Source organism: Populus trichocarpa, chromosome 15 (genome assembly GCF_000002775.5).
Source record: "Populus trichocarpa isolate Nisqually-1 chromosome 15, P.trichocarpa_v4.1, whole genome shotgun sequence".
Classification (NCBI taxonomy): Eukaryota; Viridiplantae; Streptophyta; class Magnoliopsida; order Malpighiales; family Salicaceae; genus Populus; species Populus trichocarpa.
In genome coordinates, this window is record NC_037299.2 from 13,659,351 (window position 1) to 13,678,573 (window position 19,223).

A 19,223-nucleotide genomic window follows, 5' to 3' on the forward strand; every position below is an offset into this window, starting at 1 on the left:
TTGATAATCTATGGTAGGACACAAAATTACTCATAGGATAATGAGGTTTAGAGGTGAGAAGTGGTTCATACGCAATTTTGGGTTTTCCTCTTGTGGTTCTGTGGGGTAGAATCTTGAGTTGAGTTTCAGAACTTACTTGAGGTTCAGTTACAGATTCAAACTCAGGACATAATTGAAGTGGGGAAGCTGGCAACTGAGGTACCTGAGTTTCTTGTTGCAGTACCTCTATTTGGTTTTCTTCACTGCCAGTGGTTTGTTGTGGTTCTGCTTCTATATATTCTTCACTATTTCCATCTTGCATGGTATGTGAAGATGTATCACTAGAATGCTTATCTCTTGTAACATATAGGTCATCATAACATGTCTGCCAGTTACCCTTATTGTGCTCCTGACTTGAGGATTCAGGGGCAGAGTAATACATTATATTTTCATGGAATACAACATCAAGCGTGACGTAGAGTTTCTGAGTTGGTGGATGATAGCAGCGATAACCTTTCTGATGCTGGGCATAACCAACAAATATGCACTTGAGTGCTCGTGGTTCCAGCTTATTCCTTAATGGTTTGTGAAGGTGAACAAAAACTGTACATCCAAAAACTCTTAGTTGCAAATGTGACACAGCAGGAGAACATATTGTTTTATGAAGAACACTCAATGGAGTCTGAAATCCTAATGTGCTTGAGGGTATCCGGTTAATAAGATATGTTGCCGCTGTGATAGCTTCACCCCAATATTTAGTTGACATATGAGCTTCAAATAAAGAGGCTCGAACAACTTCAAGAAGCTGGCGGTTCTTACGTTCCGCAACCCCATTTTGTTGAGGGGTGTAAGGGCAAGTGGTTTGGTGAACAATTCCATGATTAATCAGATATTGTTTCAACTCCTGATTAATGAATTCTCCACCATTGTCGCTACGGAGAACCTGTATTGCAGAACTATATTGTGTGGCTACCATGTTATGAAATTGTTTGAATAATGAACTTACTTCACTTTTGCATTTCATTAGGCAAATCCATGTCATACGTGTGTGATCATCAATAAAGGAAATAAACCATCGTTTACCATTAAGAGAGCAGGTATTTGCTGGACCCCATACATCTGAATGTACAACCATAAACGGTGCTGGGCTTTTATTCATGCTGTTTTGAAATGGAACCCGATGGCTTTTAGCCAATTCACACACATCACATTTAAACTCTGTGTCAGGTAGCTGCACAAAGAGTTTCGGCATTAATTTCTTCAAATATCCAAAGGATGAGTGACCTAAACGTTTATGCCATAACCAAATTTCAGAGTTTGCAGCAGATTCAGAGTTTGCAGTAGATTTATTCATGGAGAATGCTTGAGCTAACTGGTGACAACTTGCTGGTGTTAAATCCAGATAATAGAGCTTTCCCCTTCTAGTACCATAACCAATTGTTTTCCGAGTTTGAATATCCTTGAAAACACAAAGGTTAGGCCAAAAAATAACAATGCATTGCAGAGCAAGAGTTATTTGAGCAACTGAAAGTAAATTATAATTAAGAGTTGGAACAACTAATACGGAGTCAAGACTTATATTTTCAGTAAGGATGACAGAACCTTCTCCATTAACAGACGATGAGGTACCATTTGCTGAGGATATAATATATTGTTCTGATGGTTTAAAAGATTGAAGCCACAATTTGTCAAAGGTCATATGGTCAGTAGCTCCGGAATCAATTATCCATTCATTTTTACTGCTAAGAGTGGAGGTATGAAAGACTTTACCAGATTCTTCCTTTGTGAGTGTTGAAGGAAGTTGATGTTCTGCCACAGATTCTTCCTTAGTCGTGAGACTGGTCATTGTTTTGATTGAAGGATGTTCTGCCACTGCAACTAAAGCATGAGTATTTGGTTTTGAGTTTCGTTTACGAGGTGCTTTAGCAGGATCCCACCATTCTGGATACCCAATTAGTTCATAGCATTTCATCTTTGTATGTCCAGTCTCACCACAGTGTGTGCAAACATATTCTGATTTTGCCTTTCCAATTTCATAGCTACTGTTCTGGGTTTCTGATGTCCGAATTTTTTCAATGGTAGGGCCATTTGATCGGTATATTCTTGGCTTACCTCGTCGTGCCATCATTGCAGATGATTCAGCATGACCAGCTCCAGTTTCATTGTTTAAAGTAGCTCTGCGAACAGCATCACGGCGTACATAAGCATGAGCTTCTTCAAGATCCAGTATCGGATCTTTTCTAAGAATTTCCCCTTGGATTTGTTCAAATTCTGCATCCAATCCATTTAAGAAAATATATACCCGTAATCTTTCAACAGATCTTCTGTAAGTAATAACATCATCCAGGTCTTTCATTTCAGTTCTATCGCGATGATCCAGTTCTTGGAAGATTTCCATAAGATCACAATAATATGTTGACAGTGGTCGTCCCATTTGTTTTGTGGAAAAGGCTTTCTGGTTAAGTGAAAAAAGTTGTGATTCGTCAGATCCATCGTAGAAGGCTTTAGACAAGGCATTCCAAATTTCTCGTGCAGTGCGTAGTCGGATGTATCTTTTCATGATGTCTGGTGACATAGACGTTAGCAACCATCCTTTAACTTTTTGATTTTCTGCATACCATCTTGAATAACCAGCATCAGTATCTTGTGGTGGTTGTGTTTTGCCCATAATATATTCAAGCTTTTCTCTTCCTGCAATCTGCATTTCCATGATCTGAGACCATACATCGTAATTAGTTTCAGTGAGAATAACATTGGTTGTGAATCCAGAGTTTTCAGTTTGTACATGGATAATGGGTGTCGATTCTGTTGTTTTATCATTCATCATGAAAAATCAAGAATGATAGAAAAGAAAGTGATCTCAGGATGCAAGAAAAGGAAATATTCAAGAATAGATTTCAAGATCAGAATGCAGAAAATATTGAAGAACAGATTGCAAGATTTAGAGTGCAGAAGAACAGGTGAATGATTGTATAGGCAAACGTTTATTTTGTTTTCCTTTTTTTTTTCTTTAGAAGAGAGAAAGGTGATAAGGATACAAGATTTGACAGAGATAATGCAGGATTTACGAATAGAAGAGAGAACAGGTGCTGATTGGATGGTGAAGGAAACTGAGAAAGATACACAAACAGAGAAAGAGACGATACAGGTACAGGAAAGCTTTATCAAGAAGGAGATTTCAGGGGAAAGATATATCAGAAGTGCATTTCCATGCTCTGATACCATGATAAAATGAGTTTCACTCTACGAATTTTATTCATAATATTTGTATACTGATTTCAAGTTAATTAATTCATGAATACATCTGCCTTTATATAGCAGTAAGCAGTAGAAACTATTCCTTGACTTCTACGGAAAGACCCCTGTAATTGCGGTTTGTTACAAACAAATTCCTAACTGATATAACCATATTCTGCATGAGTAACAGTAAGGTGAAATTAACATAATGTTAACAGGGTTCTGTTGGAGTTTGCTTGAGGGCTAAGGTAAGGTTTACGAAAACATCTTTCTTTAGTTGTTGCAAAGGGTTTTGGATGTTCTTTGTTTTGGAGTTTCTTGATCCTAGAAGGATACTAATGGATTTTGTCAGAGAAGCAGGGATAGTCAACAAGGATGTTCTAGTGTGTTGTAGATTCTTATCGAGGACTTGTATCATTTGATGATGTCATGTGTGTTAATTATTGGAGACAAGCAAGCCCCACCATGTGCAAGTGGGATTACCTAATCTCCCACTTAGCACATGGTGGAGGACTCCCCCTCACTCCCATTAATTGTATATTAATGTACCCCTCCTGTGATGTGTTTGTGTGCGTATGAAGAACACAGAGAGCAGCGTGAGAAACACAGAGAGAAGAGAGAACAGAGAAGAATAGAGAGAGCTTGAGAGAGTAGAGTTGAGTTGAGAGAGTTTTATCTCCTCCTCCTTTGTTTGTATTGTTTGTAAGCTTCATTAATACAAACCAGTAGCTCCGTGGAGTAGGCAAGTTGCCGAACCACGTAAATTGTGTGTGTTTGAGTTCTGGAAATAGCCCAACAACTGGTATCAGAGCTTGTTCTTGACAAAGAGGGTGTTTGATCCAAACTCAAAAATCAAAGTTCTCCAAACGTGTTTTTGAACATACCATCGTGTAGAGGACAACCGGCCGAATCCACTGTTGAAACTCCGGCGAATAACCGACGTCCTGCATGCCAGCACGCGCCCACACGCTCCTACGTCCAGACTGCCCACGCGCACCAACGCGCCGTACGCGCGCCACGCTCCATCTTCGCCCGGCTTCTGCAAAAACGGGTCGGGCTGACCCGCCACGTCAGCACATCCGCACGGTCAGCGACCATGTCACCTACCACGTCACCTGACACGTCACCTGACACGTCACCTGACACGTCATCAGACTGAGTTTTGTTCCGATGTGTCGCAGAAGCTGATATTCTGACACGTGGCTACATCATCACCGTTGAGGGGTTTTGATCCAGTACGACGCAGGATCCAATCAGTTGACACGTGGTTAAATCAAGACCACTCTTAAGTATTGATCCAGTGCGACTCAGGCCATAATCTGCTGACACGTGGCTTCATCAGAACCGCTACTGAGGTTTTGATCCGGTGCGACGCAGGCGGTACTCTGGCTGACACGCGGCTGCATCTGCACCGTCCGTTAATCCAAAACTTTGATTGCTAAAATCTGAGCCATCCGAAGTCCGATTGGGGTGATCTCAGTGTCATTACCAAGGTTTTCGGCTGTTCCGGACACATCTGTAAGGTCAGATTTGGGAAATTCGAATCGGAGAAGTAGTAAAAATGGCAGATGAAATAAAAGCAGCTGGAATTGAAAAATTTGACGGGACAGATTTTGGATACTGGAAAATGCAAATTGAGGATTATCTATATGGGAAGAAACTTCATCTTCCCTTGTTGGGGAGTAAACCAGAAAATATGCAAGAAGAAGATTGGTTACTTCTTGATAGACAAGTTCTGGGCATTGTCCGGTTATCCTTATCAAGAAGAGTTGCTCACAATGTTACGAAAGAAAGATCCACTGCAAGATTGATGGAAGCCTTGTCTGGGATGTATGAGAAGCCATCAACAAATAATAAAGTGCACCTGATGAAAAAGTTGTTCAACTTGAAGATGGTCGAAAACACTTCTGTGACACAACACCTCAACAACTTTAATACCATCACAAATCAATTATCATCTGTTGAGATTGAGTTTGATGATGAGATTCGTGCACTCATCTTGCTAGCTTCACTTCCAAGCAGTTGGGAAGGCATGAGGACAGCCGTGAGCAATTCAGCTGGAAAATCCAAACTGAAGTATGATGACATTCGAGACTTGATTTTGGCTGAAGAAGTGCGAAGGAAAGACTCGGGTGAAAGTTCAAGCTCAGGATCAGCTCTCAACATCAACACTCGAGGGAGGAGACATGATAGAGGCTTTATCCAGAGGCAGATCAAAATCAAGATATAGAAGTAAAAGCAAGTTTGGACCCAGAAAGCAGGTTGAATGTTGGAATTGTGGCAAACCCGGTCATTTCATGAGGAATTGCACAAAACCGAAAAAACCTGAAGCTGACTCTGCAAACGCTACCACAGATGAGGTACATGATGCTTTGATTCTTGCTGTACAAAGTCCAATTGATGATTGGATTCTTGATTCTGGTGCTTCATTTCACTGTACACCTAACCATGACATGATGCTAAACTATGTTGCTGGAGATTATGGTGTGGTCTATCTGGCCGATGGACAACCAATGGCTGTTGTGGGTGTAGGAGATGTACAAATCAAGACAATGAATGGATCTACATGGAACTTGCAGAATGTCAGGCATGTTCCTGGATTAATGAAGAAGTTGATCTCTGTTGGACAACTTGACGATAGTGGTCATGAAATACGTTTTGCTGGAGGTATGTGGAAAGTATCAAAGGGTGCAATGGTTTTTAGCTCGTGGAAAGAAAACCGGCACCCTGTATATGACCACAAGAGTTGCAGACACCATTGCCACTACAGAAGCAGAAAATCAGGCACAACTATGGCACTGTAGACTTGGCCATATGAGTCAAAAGGGGATGAAGATACTTCAGTCGAAGGGAAAGCTGGCAGAATTAAAAAATGTCGATCTAGACATTTGTGAAAGCTGTGTTCTTGGAAAACAGAAGAAGCTCAGTTTCTTGAAGGTTGGCAGGACCTTAAGACCAAGAAAGCTAGAGCTGGTACACACAGATTTATGGGGACCGTCTCCAGTAGCATCTCTTGGAGGTTCTCGGTATTACGTGACTTTCATTGATGATTTCAGCAGGAAGGTATGGGTTTACTTTCTGAAAAATAAATCTGATGTGTTTGAAACATTCAAGAAATGGAAGGCTATGGTTGAGACTGAATCAGGTCTAAAGTTGAAATGCTTAAGATCTGATAATGGAGGAGAATACATTGATGGAGGTTTCAAGGAGTATTGTGCTGTCAATGGTATCAGAATGGAAAAGACCGTTCCAGGCACACCGCAACAGAATGGCGTTGCTGAACGGATGAACAGGACCATCAATGAACGAGCTAGAAGCATGAGGTTGCATTCAGGGTTACCTCAAACATTCTGGGCCGACGCAGTTCATACCGCGGTTTACTTGATCAACCGTGGACCATCAGTTCCTTTGGAGTTCAGACTGCCCGAGGAAGTATGGAGAGGAAAAGAGGTACAACTCTCTCATTTAAAGGTCTTTGGGTGTGTTTCCTATGTTCATATAGATTCTGATGCTCGCAACAAGTTGGATGCCAAATCCAAGAAATGTTTCTTCATCGGCTATGGAGATGAAGAATTTGGATTTCGGTTCTGGGATGATCAGAACAGAAAGATTATCAGAAGCAGGAACGTGATCTTCAATGAGAAAGTTTTGTACAAAGACAGATCAAGTGCAGAAACAGATATGACTGATTCAGATACAAGTCCACAAAGATCTGAATTCATAAGATTAGAAGGCCTTCCCGATGTTACTGAGCAGAACAACAATCAAGAGCCTTTACAAGAAGACTCAAGCATATCTGTACCCGCTACTACACAAGAAGAAGCGGAGCAAATTGAACCAGCTGTTCGCAGGTCTTCGAGGACGATAAAGCCCCCGCAACGGTTCACACTTTTACTAAATTACATTTTGTTGACAGATGGTGGTGAACCGCTAACTTATGAAGAATCCTTACAAGATGGAAACTCAAGCAAGTGGGAGTTAGCCATGAAGGATGAGATGAGTTCGTTGCTGAAGAACAAGACTTGGGAGCTAACCACACTGCCTGAAGGAAAGAAGGCTTTACAAAACAAGTGGGTTTACAGAGTGAAGACTGAGCATGACGGAAGTAAACGGTTCAAGGCAAGACTTGTTGTCAAAGGGTTTCAACAAAAAAAAGGCATTGACTACTCTGAGATATTTTCTCCAGTTGTGAAGCTCACAACAATCAGAGTTGTTCTGGGGATAGTAGCTGCAGAAAATTTACATCTTGAACAGTTAGATGTAAAAACAGCATTCCTTCATGGTGACTTGGAGGAAGATATTTACATGCAACAGCCAGAGGGGTTTGCAATGCAAGGAAAGGAGAATCAAGTCTGCAAGCTACAGAAAAGCCTATACGGTTTGAAGCAAGCTCCAAGACAGTGGTACAAGAAGTTTGACAACTTCATGTGCAGTTCCGGGTATACAAGATGCCAAGCTGATCATTGTTGCTATGTCAAACATTTTGACAACTCCTACATCATTCTACTATTATATGTAGATGATATGTTGATTGCAGGATCCAGCATTGAGGAGATTGATAAGCTGAAACAGCAGTTGTCAAAACAGTTTGAAATGAAGGATCTGGGAGCTGCTAAACAAATACTTGGCATGAGAATCTTCAGAGATAAAGACAAAGGCGTACTAAAGCTTTCACAAACAGAGTATGTCAAGAAGGTTCTCAGCAGGTTTAGTATGGATAATACTAAACCAGTAAGTACACCACTGGGGAATCATTTCAAGCTCAGCAAAGATCAGTCACCAAAAACTGAGCAAGAATGTGGATACATGGATAAGATTCCATACGCCTCAGCTATCGGCTCTTTGATGTATGCTATGGTCTGTACCAGACCAGACATTGCCCATGCAGTGGGAGTTGTAAGCCGATATATGAGCAATCCTGGAAAGCAGCATTGGGAGGCGGTCAAATGGATCATGAGGTACTTAAAAGGTTCCTCGGAAACTTGTCTCAGTTTCACAGCTGGTGGTTTGAAACTTGAAGGTTTTGTAGATGCTGATCTAGCAGGAGATGTTGATAGCAGAAAGAGCACTACAGGATATGTTTATACTCTAGGAGGTACTGCTGTTTCCTGGAGTTCTACCTTGCAAAAGATCGTTGCTCTTTCAACAACAGAAGCTGAATATGTTGCAGTCTCAGAATCTGCAAAAGAGATAGTATGGTTGCAGAGTTTCCTGAAGGAATTGGGCAAGTTGAATGGAAAAGGTAATTTGTATAGCGACAGTCAGAGTGCAATCTTCCTTGCCAAGAATCCAGCATTTCACTCCAGGACGAAGCATATTCAGATCAAATATCACTTCATCCGACAACTGCTGGATGACGAGCAACTAATGCTAGAAAAGGTCTGTGGAAGCAAGAATCCAGCTGACATGTTAACCAAAGGAGTTACACTTGATAAACTGAAGTTGTGCAAAACTTCAGTTGGCCTTCAAGGATAAAAGATAATTTCATTGTTTGTCTCCAAGTGGGAGATTGTTAATTATTGGAGACAAGCAAGCCCCACCATGTGCAAGTGGGATTACCTAATCTCCCACTTAGCACATGGTGGAGGACTCCCCCTCACTCCCATTAATTGTATATTAATGTACCCCTCCTGTGATGTGTTTGTGTGCGTATGAAGAACACAGAGAGCAGCGTGAGAAACACAGAGAGAAGAGAGAACAGAGAAGAATAGAGAGAGCTTGAGAGAGTAGAGTTGAGTTGAGAGAGTTTTATCTCCTCCTCCTTTGTTTGTATTGTTTGTAAGCTTCATTAATACAAACCAGTAGCTCCGTGGAGTAGGCAAGTTGCCGAACCACGTAAATTGTGTGTGTTTGAGTTCTGGAAATAGCCCAACAATGTGAATTGCTAGAAATATGTAAAGTGTATGGCTAATCCAATAATGAAAGTTTGGTAAGGAACTGAAGCAGGCTACCATAAGGCAAGATATATTAGATTTTTTGAAGCCCTGAGGGAAAGATACAGAGACGCTCTGTTTTTGTTTGATAAACATAGACTTTTTTTGGCTGTAGGTTTGGTCGTCTCAATTCAGGAAATCCCATTTATAATTCAGCATAATCGCGTAAACCCTTGAAAACTGTTGAAAATTACAAAATGTTTTGATGCCAAGGCTGTTGGCCTTCCAGGTACAAAATTAACCTGAACCTTGAGAGAAAATTATGCCTACAATTCTACAAGAGAGTTTTTGAACAGAAGCAGCATTCCTTATCACAGGGCTGGGAAGTACACCACGGATAGGGGGGCGATCCATTCAAGAGTTAAGACCTTGTAGTTTTGAATTTTTAATACGAGGTTTTTTAGATTCAAATCCTGGAAAAGGTCGAGGGGGTAGAGATTTGAGATTAGAGGATGGCTATCTCCTATTATATGGATTAAATCTCATTGAAACTCTAGCATATTTATTACACAAACCAAGTTAGCCTGAAAAATAATAAGATAAAAGTGTGGAAAATATTTGTTTTTATTAAAATTATGTGTGGGTACACCGTAAATTCTTTACAAAATAATACTTGAAGACTTGAATCTTCATGAGTAAGAGATTTGGTGCTTTGCAAGAACATGTAGGTGAAGACCTGACATGTTTTTGCAACGTGTGATTTAAAGATTTGTGTTAGGTATTACTTATTTGCAAAATAAATATGGAATTTCAACGTGACAAAGGACGTTATTTGATTTTCCAGCACGGGTTTGGTTTGATTGTGGAAATTTTGTTCATCAATATTGTACGGTCTTTGTGTTGGCATTTGGTTTGTTTATTACTCTCCAAAAAAAATATGTAGTAGGAAGGCAATTGATACAAATGAAGGCAATAAATTACATGATTCTTTGGACGGAATATCTAACACAGACAATAACACCTCTTGAAGGGAGGGGGACGCTATTGCTACCTGAGCCACGAGTTTATTGGCGATGACTTGATTATTGAATATTACATTTTGTCAAACAAGTTGTTTTTCACAAGACGCCCAAGTACACTATAAAAATTCAGCCAATAACATTTTTGTGAACCAGTATATCTTCCAATTCCATCGTGGAGAATAGCTTTGGCAATAGAGGCCAACGAGTTGTAAGCTCTTTAGAAACTTGTCGCATTGTTGGCCGATAATGGGGATCGGTCTGCAAGCAAGCAAACGCCAGTTTTGCAACATGTGCCACACCGTCCGCAAGTTCGTTTTCAGGAGGTGGGAGGCGCTGGTCTAAGACATCCTTCAAGATTGTATTGTGACCGCTTGGTGATGATGAGGAGGTGGAAGCAGATAACATCAGAGATGAGATGAAATCGCCAGGATGCTTTCCCATCATTACTTCCAATGTTACTACTCCAAAGCTATACACATCACATTTTTCATCCACTTTCATTGTGTATGCCAACTCTGCAAAAGAGGCTGGTCATGCTATATTTTGCCAAAATAATTTACTGCACCTATTTTGTTTTCAAGTGATTTTGTAAACTAACCTACTGTATACTGAAACTTAACTACATACCTGGAGCTGTGTACCCAAAGGTGCCAGCAAATGATGTCCAATTGGATGAGTCAGGCATTAAGAGCCTGGCTGTGCCGAAGTCAGAGACATGAGCCTCATATTCTGAATCCAAAAGAACATTGTTGCTGGAAATGTCTCTATGAATAATCGGAGGAGAGCAGTCATGGTGCATGTAGGATAAAGCATTTGCTACGCCTTTGATAAGATTCATCCTTTTATCCCAATCCATCTTTACTGCTTGTTCCTCGTCGTTCAGTACCTTTCTTAAACTTCCCCTTTCCACAAATTCATATACCAAAAATGAGTGTTTGGCATGCGAGCAGAAACCATACAGCTTCACAATATTTCGATGCCGTATACCCATTAAGACATCAATCTCGCTTCTAAAAGCTTTCAAGCTGCTCATCTCAACTTCTGGTGTTTGGTGAAACTTCTTCACGGCAAGGACTTGTTCTGATGGAAGTACAGCTTTGTATACAGCTCCATACCCTCCAGTACCAATGCAATATTTGGAGTCGAATTCCTCAGTAGCCTCAATGATGTCCTCGTAGCGCAGTTCCCCATCAGGGCACCATCTCGCGGGAACATCTTTTTGTGGTGTTTCCACTAACCTTTTCTTTCTTCTGCTTTGGGAAAAGATAATAAAACCTACAATCAGGCCCAACAAACTACCCAGCAGAGAAAATACAGTAAAAAAGACAACTTTGGGGCCCTTCTTGTGCTCAGTTTTGTTTTTCATGAGAGCTGAACAAGCCTCCAAACCAGTAGCATTGCCACACAGGTTGGTGTTGTTGCTAATTGCTTCAAATGGTGCCTCGTGAAAGGCTTTGATGTCAGGAATGGGACCCTCTAACTTGTTATAGGATACATCCACTTTAGTGAGGCCTTGCAGTCTACTAAAACTGGTTGGAATGAGACCAGACAGCATATTATGGGAGAGGTTCAGAAACTCTAGCCGCTGCAGCTGTCCAAGCTCCGGTGCTATACCTCCCATCAGGGAATTCCAACTGAGATCAAGACTTTCAAGAGACTGTAAAGACCCCATCTCAGCTGGAATACTCCCTGAGAATCTATTCTTGCTCATATTCAAGAATATCAGTTTTGAGCAGTTGCCAAGCTGTTTAAGAATTGTTTCCCTAAAATTGTTCGCGGCCAGGCCAAGCCTTTCGAGATCAGATAGCGATGCGACATCGAAAGGAATATCACCTGAAAGCTTGTTATCGTTGAGTGCAAGTTCAATGAACTTTAAATTTCCCAATTCCTTTGGAATTCTCCCAACTATTTGATTTGACGAGAGGTCAAGAGCTTGTAGATGAGTTGCCTTTCCAAGAGCTGCTGGTATTTCTCCAGAAATCTTGTTTCCAGAAATCTTGAAGGTTGTCAGATTGTTAAACTGCTCCCATTTCAATGAAAGTTCACCATGCAATTCATTATCACTTAAATCCATGTAGTACAAATGAGGATGTGTGCCAAAAGCTTCAGATATGTTTCCACTAAGTTGGTTTCTCTCAAGTCTGAGTCTCAACAAGCTGCTGCAATTTCTCAAGCTTTTTGGGATAGGTCCCGTGATATAATTATAATCTGCAGCAAAATATGAAAGTAATCCACCAAGGCACACATCTCGTGGAAGATTACCAGACAATCTATTAGAATATATTTGTAACGAATACAAATGTGTAAGATTGTTCATTTCTGGAGGAATAGGACCAAAAAGATTGTTATTCCCAAGGCTAAGTACAGATAAGCTTCTTAAATTGCCTAGAGATGCTGGTATTGTACCAGTTAGATTATTAAATGACAACACAAGGGTATTCAGGTTTCCTAAGTTTCCTAAAGATGCTGGTATTGTACCATTTAGATGATTAGATGACAAAGCTAAAGTAGTCAGGTTTCCTAAGTTTCCTAAAGATGCTGGTATTGCACCAGTTAGATAATTAGATGACAAAAGTAAACTGGTGAGAGATTTCATGTTTCCTATGGAAGCAGGGATTGGACCTTCAAAATTATTTCCGAGCAACTGAAGGGCAGATAGATGTTCAAGCATTCCTACTTCCCTAGGTATGAAACCAGAGAGTTCGTTGCCGTAAAGGTAAAGGAAAGACAAGTTGCTTAAGTTTCCTATGGACGTAGGAAGACCACCACTAAGGTTGTTATTTGACAAATCAAGCAAATAAAGAGATACCAATTTTCCAACCTCTGGTGGTATGTTGCCAGAAATGCTATTTAAAGACAAGTCAAGTCTGATAAGGTTACCTATATGTGGAGGAATGGACCCATAGAGCGAGTTGTTGTGAAGGATAAGATAAATCAAGTTAGGAAAGGAAGGGAATCTGAGACTATTTAGGGTACCTCTCAAACTAGAATTAGGCAGGCTTATGTTGGTAACACTACCAGACTTGTCGCAACTGATTCCGACCCAGTTGCAAGGGCTGTCTCCAGCCCATGAAGACAGGAGAGATTGGCTTCGGTTGTCAAGACTGACTTTCCATTCTAGAAGAGCTTCCGCTTCCTTCCTTCCATTTGCTACTTCAGCTCCGACAGCCGAGTAAGCAAAAGAAGTAAAGAGGGAAGCGTAAGCAAGTAAGGAAAAAAACAACAAAGGTATGGATAAGAGCAAGATTTGGGAAGCCATGGCCTTGGTGGTTTACTTTCTTAAGGAGGATGTATAAAATGATTAGCCCTGCATGGGTATATATATGCAGGAATTCATTTGTCTTGGTCATGATCGAAGATTTCTTAAGAAGATAGACAGCTGCGTCTTAATTGGACGTCTTCCATTCTTGATTGGATATCTTCGGGTTTCAGCTATGGACCTACGGTGATGTTTCCCATGAAATTTCAAGTGTGGAACAACATTCACGTGGTTAATGCTTTTGTTATATCAATCAAATGAATCCACTTTGAAAAGTTTCTGCAAAAGTGCAAGTCATCCCACTCGAAGACTTCAGGATAGGGCCAATAATTTAAAACAATAAAGGTGCAATTAGGGGGCCATGCAAAAGTGCAAAACCATGGCTAATACTTTATTCGGTATTATTAAAGTTTTCTATTTTTTTTATAGTAATAACCTTTTAATAAAAACAAAACTTTCATAAATAAAAATTTAAACATTTTATGTGTCTCCACATAGTTATGATGTTTTTATTTTTGAAGGTTCTGACTAATTACAAATATAGTTATTTTTCATTTAAAGATTTATTTATTTTATTTATTATTATTTTCTAGTTTTCATGTCTCAAAAAAAAAAATAGTTTTCTTCTCATGTTATGACTATTATTATTGGATGGTCAAAAAGAAGCTTTACTTTTTTTCAATTAAGTTCCCTGCATACATTTATACATGCCTTTGGAGTCACAAGGTGGAAACTTTCCTTGAGCCGGAAAGGAATTTGTTTGTCTTGGTCAATAGACAGTTGCGTCTGAAGAGGTGTAGAATACTTTGGTCTTCCATTCATGATTGCATGTCTTTGGGTTTGAGCTGTGGTGACGTTTCCCATGAAATTCATGTCGTTTGCTGATGGTTAGAAAGGAGATTAGGAGCGTTATTAATTGGCACTTCTTCGAACTGATTTTAATTTGTTTGTAGAATTCATCTCTCTCTATTAACTAGCCTCTGTTTAACATGATCCGCGAAAAATAGTCGTAATCCTAAAATTATTTTTTATAATTGACTTGTATGCAAAGTCAGGCCACCACAGAAGATTAGGGACTGACTAGACTCGTCTATGATTCAAAGAGTTGGGAAAAAGCGGCATCATCGGATTCTAACAGGAAATAAATTAGAAGTGTGTACTTTAGAAGTTGACTTTTTATTAAATTAAAACTCGACTCCTTTAGTGATAACGTTTTGATTGAAGCCATAAAATTGTTTCTAACTAACAATATTTATAACTTTACTTTGACTCAAAAGTTCAAAAAAATAAATTAAATCAATTTATAAATTCCATGCCAAAAAGAATTATAATCTTTGTGTTGGGATTTGCCATGAGTAATTTTGCAACGGGTTACAAACACAGGATTATTGTATAAATTTTCATTTTTATTTCCTGAATATTTTGTGTTACGATGAACATTAATTAATCAAGATGGAATATTTAATTGCGTGATAGATGAAGTATTAATTTGTCATAATTATTAGAATATTTATGTTGGGGTTTCAGCTATGGATCCATTAATTCTCGGATGATTTTTTTATATATGAAATACAAGAGATATATTATTTTGCACCATTATGTGCTTATATAATAAGATTACTATATTCCATGATTAAAAAAAATACGAAACTCTGCATTGGGTGATCATCCTTCAAGGATTTTTTTTATATATTTTTTTCTTGTTTTTTCTCGTAGATCGATATTCATTTCTTGTGTTAAACAACAAATCTAACTCTCTCTCTCTCTCTCCCTAACTACCCTAATTATTTTAGGTTTTATCTATGATGTGAAATCCGAACTTTACAATTAATAATAGCTAGGTTGTACCCCATCATTCCATGACTCCTGATTATTAGGAGATGAAGACTATTTGTGTACTGTCGGTCCTTGACTTGGATGTGAATAGCGTGTTTATTTTTCTTCATGTTTTTGAAAAAAATATTTTTTCCAAGAAAAAAAAACAAGGCATTCTTGTTTCGAATAAGAAACAAGAATTTATTATTTAATAGATTTTTCCGTTTTAATATCTTAGAAGAGCTTCTGCTTGTTTCCTTCCATTTGCTACTTCAGCTCCAGTAGCTGAGTAAGCAAAAGAAGTAAAGAAGGAAGCATAAGCAAGTAAAGAAATAAACAACAAAGGTATGGATGAGAGCATAAGCAAGTAAAGAAAGATTTATTTATTTTATTTATTATTATTAGGCTTTTCTAGTTTTCATCTCTCAAGAAAAATAGTTTTCTTCTCATGTTATGACTATATATTATTATTGGATGGTCAAAAAGAAGCTTTACTTTTTTTCAATTAAGTTCCCTAACAATGATTTTCCCTGCATACATTTATACATGGGAGCCACAAGGTGGAAACTTCCATTCATGGTTATTGCAGGAATTTGTTTGTCTTGGTCATGATCGAGAATTTCTTATGTGGGCACGTAAAAAGAAGATAGACAGTTGCGTCTGAAGAGGTGTAGAATACTTTGGTCTTCCATTCATGATTGGAACTACATTCATGTGAAATCTCAAAAGCTTAGAACGTTAAGTCAACCAACGGATGTTTTTCACGAATTCTGAAATCTACAGCTTTCTCGTGTTTCACATTTTCGGACGCGGCTTCATTCGTATTCACATGTAATTACCATAATTCTGAGACCCATGTTTTGTCCCATCACATCCAAGGCAAATATTTAGCACAAATCCAACCTAATTAATCTAGGTATTTAAAGAAAAGGTTGTCGGAACATTGTTGTCTCTCTTTTCTCTTTTTCTTATCTCACCGTGACTATCCTATCAAAATATCAAAGGATTCAGCTATCTTTAAACTTAAGCTTATTTTATAAAGGGTTGATGAAATAAGTAAGTTTTACGACGACCTTACCTGTTGTTTTTTATTGGGAATTTGATAATTGATGGATTAAAAAAATGTTTTAGGGTTCTAAAATGTTTAATATATTAATTTGATATACGAATGATTTAAGAGTTTTTAATTAATATTTTAGGGTGTTAGTTGGACTAAAATGAACTGGGTTGATATCTGAATTATGAGTTTATTAAAGAACAAAATGGTTGTTATTTTTGGGTTATGTAGATTTTTTACTAGCAGGTCGGGATTCTAGAAATCTCCATCAACTAGTCATCCGGTTCAATTGTTGATACTAGCTAACTAAATGGTCTAAATTGGCTGACTGGTTGGTTTGCATAGTAGTTGACTAGTTGGTCAATTCAGTTGACCCGTTGACCCGACAATAGAGTTTTATCAGGTGAATTGGGTTCGATTAGTTTAGGTTATGTTCAAATTCCATCAGGTGAAATAATTCGGCGTTATATTTAACTTTTGTATTAAGACAATCAAATTATATTATAAAATTAATTTTATATTAGTATTGTGAATAATTCTAATTGAATTATTTAAAAGATAAGTTCGTATTTAAATTTGGATTCATATAAATATAAAACCTTAAAAAAACCACCCTTATTTATGTGTTGATCATTAATCAAAAATCAGTTCGCGATAGATCAACATGAAATATTCAATCGTATCCTAGAAAGAGTACGTGTAGACTAATTTAAATTGCAATTCTAGAAGGGAAATGAAGTATTTGTCACAATTATTAGAATACTTGTGTTGGGGTTAATTTCAGCTACGGACCCATTTTAACAATTTTTTTTTTTAATAAAATATGAGAGATACATTATTTTGCACCATTATGTGCTTAATAAAATTATTATATTCCATGATTAAAAAAAATACGAGACTCTGCATTGGGTGATCATCCTTCAACCATTTTTATAATATTTTCTTGTTTTTTCTCCTAGTTATTCATTGCTTGTGTTAAACAACAAATCTAACTCTCTCTCTCCCTTAATTACCCTAATTATTTCAGGTTCTATCTATGATGTGAAATCCGAACTTTACAATTAACAATAGCTAGCTTGTACCCCACCATTCCATGACTCCTGATTAGTAAGAGATGAAGACTATTTGTATAATGCCAATCATTGACTTGGATGTTAAGAGCCTTTTTGGAAAAAAAAATATTAAATTTTATTTTTTATATTTTTAAATGATTTTGATGTATTGATATTAAAAATAATTTTTTTTTAAAAATATTTTAATGTATTTCTAAACAAAAAAATAATTTTAAAAACAATTACTATCACAATATCTAACTGGCTCTAAATCTCGTGAGGTTTTTTTTTAGCCTCGTAACTATAAATTTTGTTAATATTTGCTTTTGTACAGGTACAAAGAAGATGGAATATTGTAGAAAATTCTTTAACCTTTTATTCTATTTATTTAAGTGTTTAAAATTTGATTTTATTTTATTTTATTGAGGATTGAGATTGAAAAATATTCAAGTGATCAAGATGCATTGACATGTGGAGAAAATGAATCCCATAAATAAATTAAAAAAAATCAATATTTATTTATAAAAAATAGCTACCAAGAATAATAATAATAGTAAAAAAAAGTAAACTAATCATACCAAAGTTTTGTTGATCCCATGACTTTATTTTTGCAAATCTTGTACTATTAAAAATCCTATGAAAAATTTTATGGTGCTTGATAAAATTTTATATGCATGTAAAATTTTATGTGTTGATATTTCCTTTTCTTTGTATAATCTTGAGACTTCAAGGTGCTTGATAAAATCTTATATTAATTGAATTAGAGACTAATTTGATTAAGATTTAAATTTGTACTATAAAAATTTCAAAAAAATCCTTTTAAAATTTTTGATTTTCTCGCGTATTTTTCTATCATTTTTGCTTAATATTGGTTTGTAGTTTTATATTATAAAGTTACAAATCCGGTATTAAAATATCCAGTTTTCTCTGAAATATTAAAAAAATTATGTATAAAAAAATATTTTATTTTCATACATTCGATTAAAGGCTTTCAAGCTTACAAGAAATTTTCATATCATATTTTCATACAAAAAAAAAATATATATATATTAGCATGCATTTTGAGTTTTAATAACCAGTTTATTAAAGTTAAGAAAATTAAACTAATATTTAAAAATATTTAAAAATCATTTTATTTTTTAATATCTAAGATTACAAATGTATATGCAATATATATTTTTAATATTAAATAAAAGTTAGTTTATATATATATATATATATATATATATATATATATATATATATATATTTCTAGCATCGTGGCTCAAGAGAAAAACATGTCATTGTGACGTAACTCATCGGATAAGTTGCGGATGATGCCTTTCTAAAAATCCACCTCTTGCTAGAGGTAAGAAAAATCAACTTACAAGATACAGACCCCAAAAAAAAAGAAAAAAAAGAAGAAGAAGAAGCCATTATCTTACACGCGCCTAAGATGACGAGCAGTTGCGCAACTTATCAGATGAGTAACGTGACAATGACATGTTTTCCTCTGGGGCCACTCAGCCAAAATGCTAGAAATATAAATAGAAATAATAATAATAATAATAAAAAGTCCAACTAACTCATTGGTTCACATCCAATCATTTTTTACCTTCGTATTCCAATTCCAAAAACAAAATAATTTGCATCAAAATATTTTATACACAAAAGTTGATTAGATTTTTAAAAGAAAGACAGTTGTCCCAAAATAAAATAAAAATAAAAATAAAAACACAATTAAGGATTAAATAAGACAAATAATGAATTCTTTTTTTTTTTTTGATTATCGTGGGTGTCCGGGCCAGCTTGCGCGCACCTCGACTAATCCCACGGGCCCTGAAGTTAACGACCATGTAAGCCTCCAGTGGCCATCATATGAGCGACCACAGGGTTCGAACCTGAGACCTAAGAGGAAGCAAACCCCTTAGTTCCAAGCTCTTACCACTA

General features: G+C 37.2%; 1 protein-coding gene across 36 annotated transcripts in view; it reads right to left on the minus strand.

The window, feature by feature from the left end:
* Positions 1 to 19,223, minus strand: part of LOC18110403 (MDIS1-interacting receptor like kinase 2) — a 132,379-nt gene that overhangs the window by 53,196 nt on the left and 59,960 nt on the right. For 3 of the 36 annotated variants that reach the window (XM_052447513.1, XM_052447511.1, XM_052447512.1), the window contains exons 2-3: positions 10,739 to 11,335; positions 10,337 to 10,626 (exon numbers count right to left, since the gene is read on the minus strand). The exons of 10 other annotated variants lie outside the window; for them this stretch is intronic. In XM_052447513.1, coding sequence (XP_052303473.1) covers positions 10,337 to 10,626; positions 10,739 to 11,335 — 887 coding nt within the window. Of the gene's footprint in view, positions 1 to 10,029; positions 10,710 to 10,738; positions 11,336 to 11,562; positions 12,299 to 19,223 lie in introns of those variants that run through there. 23 more of the 36 variants (XM_052447532.1, XM_052447540.1, XM_052447520.1 and 20 more) reach the window with 16 other exon arrangements.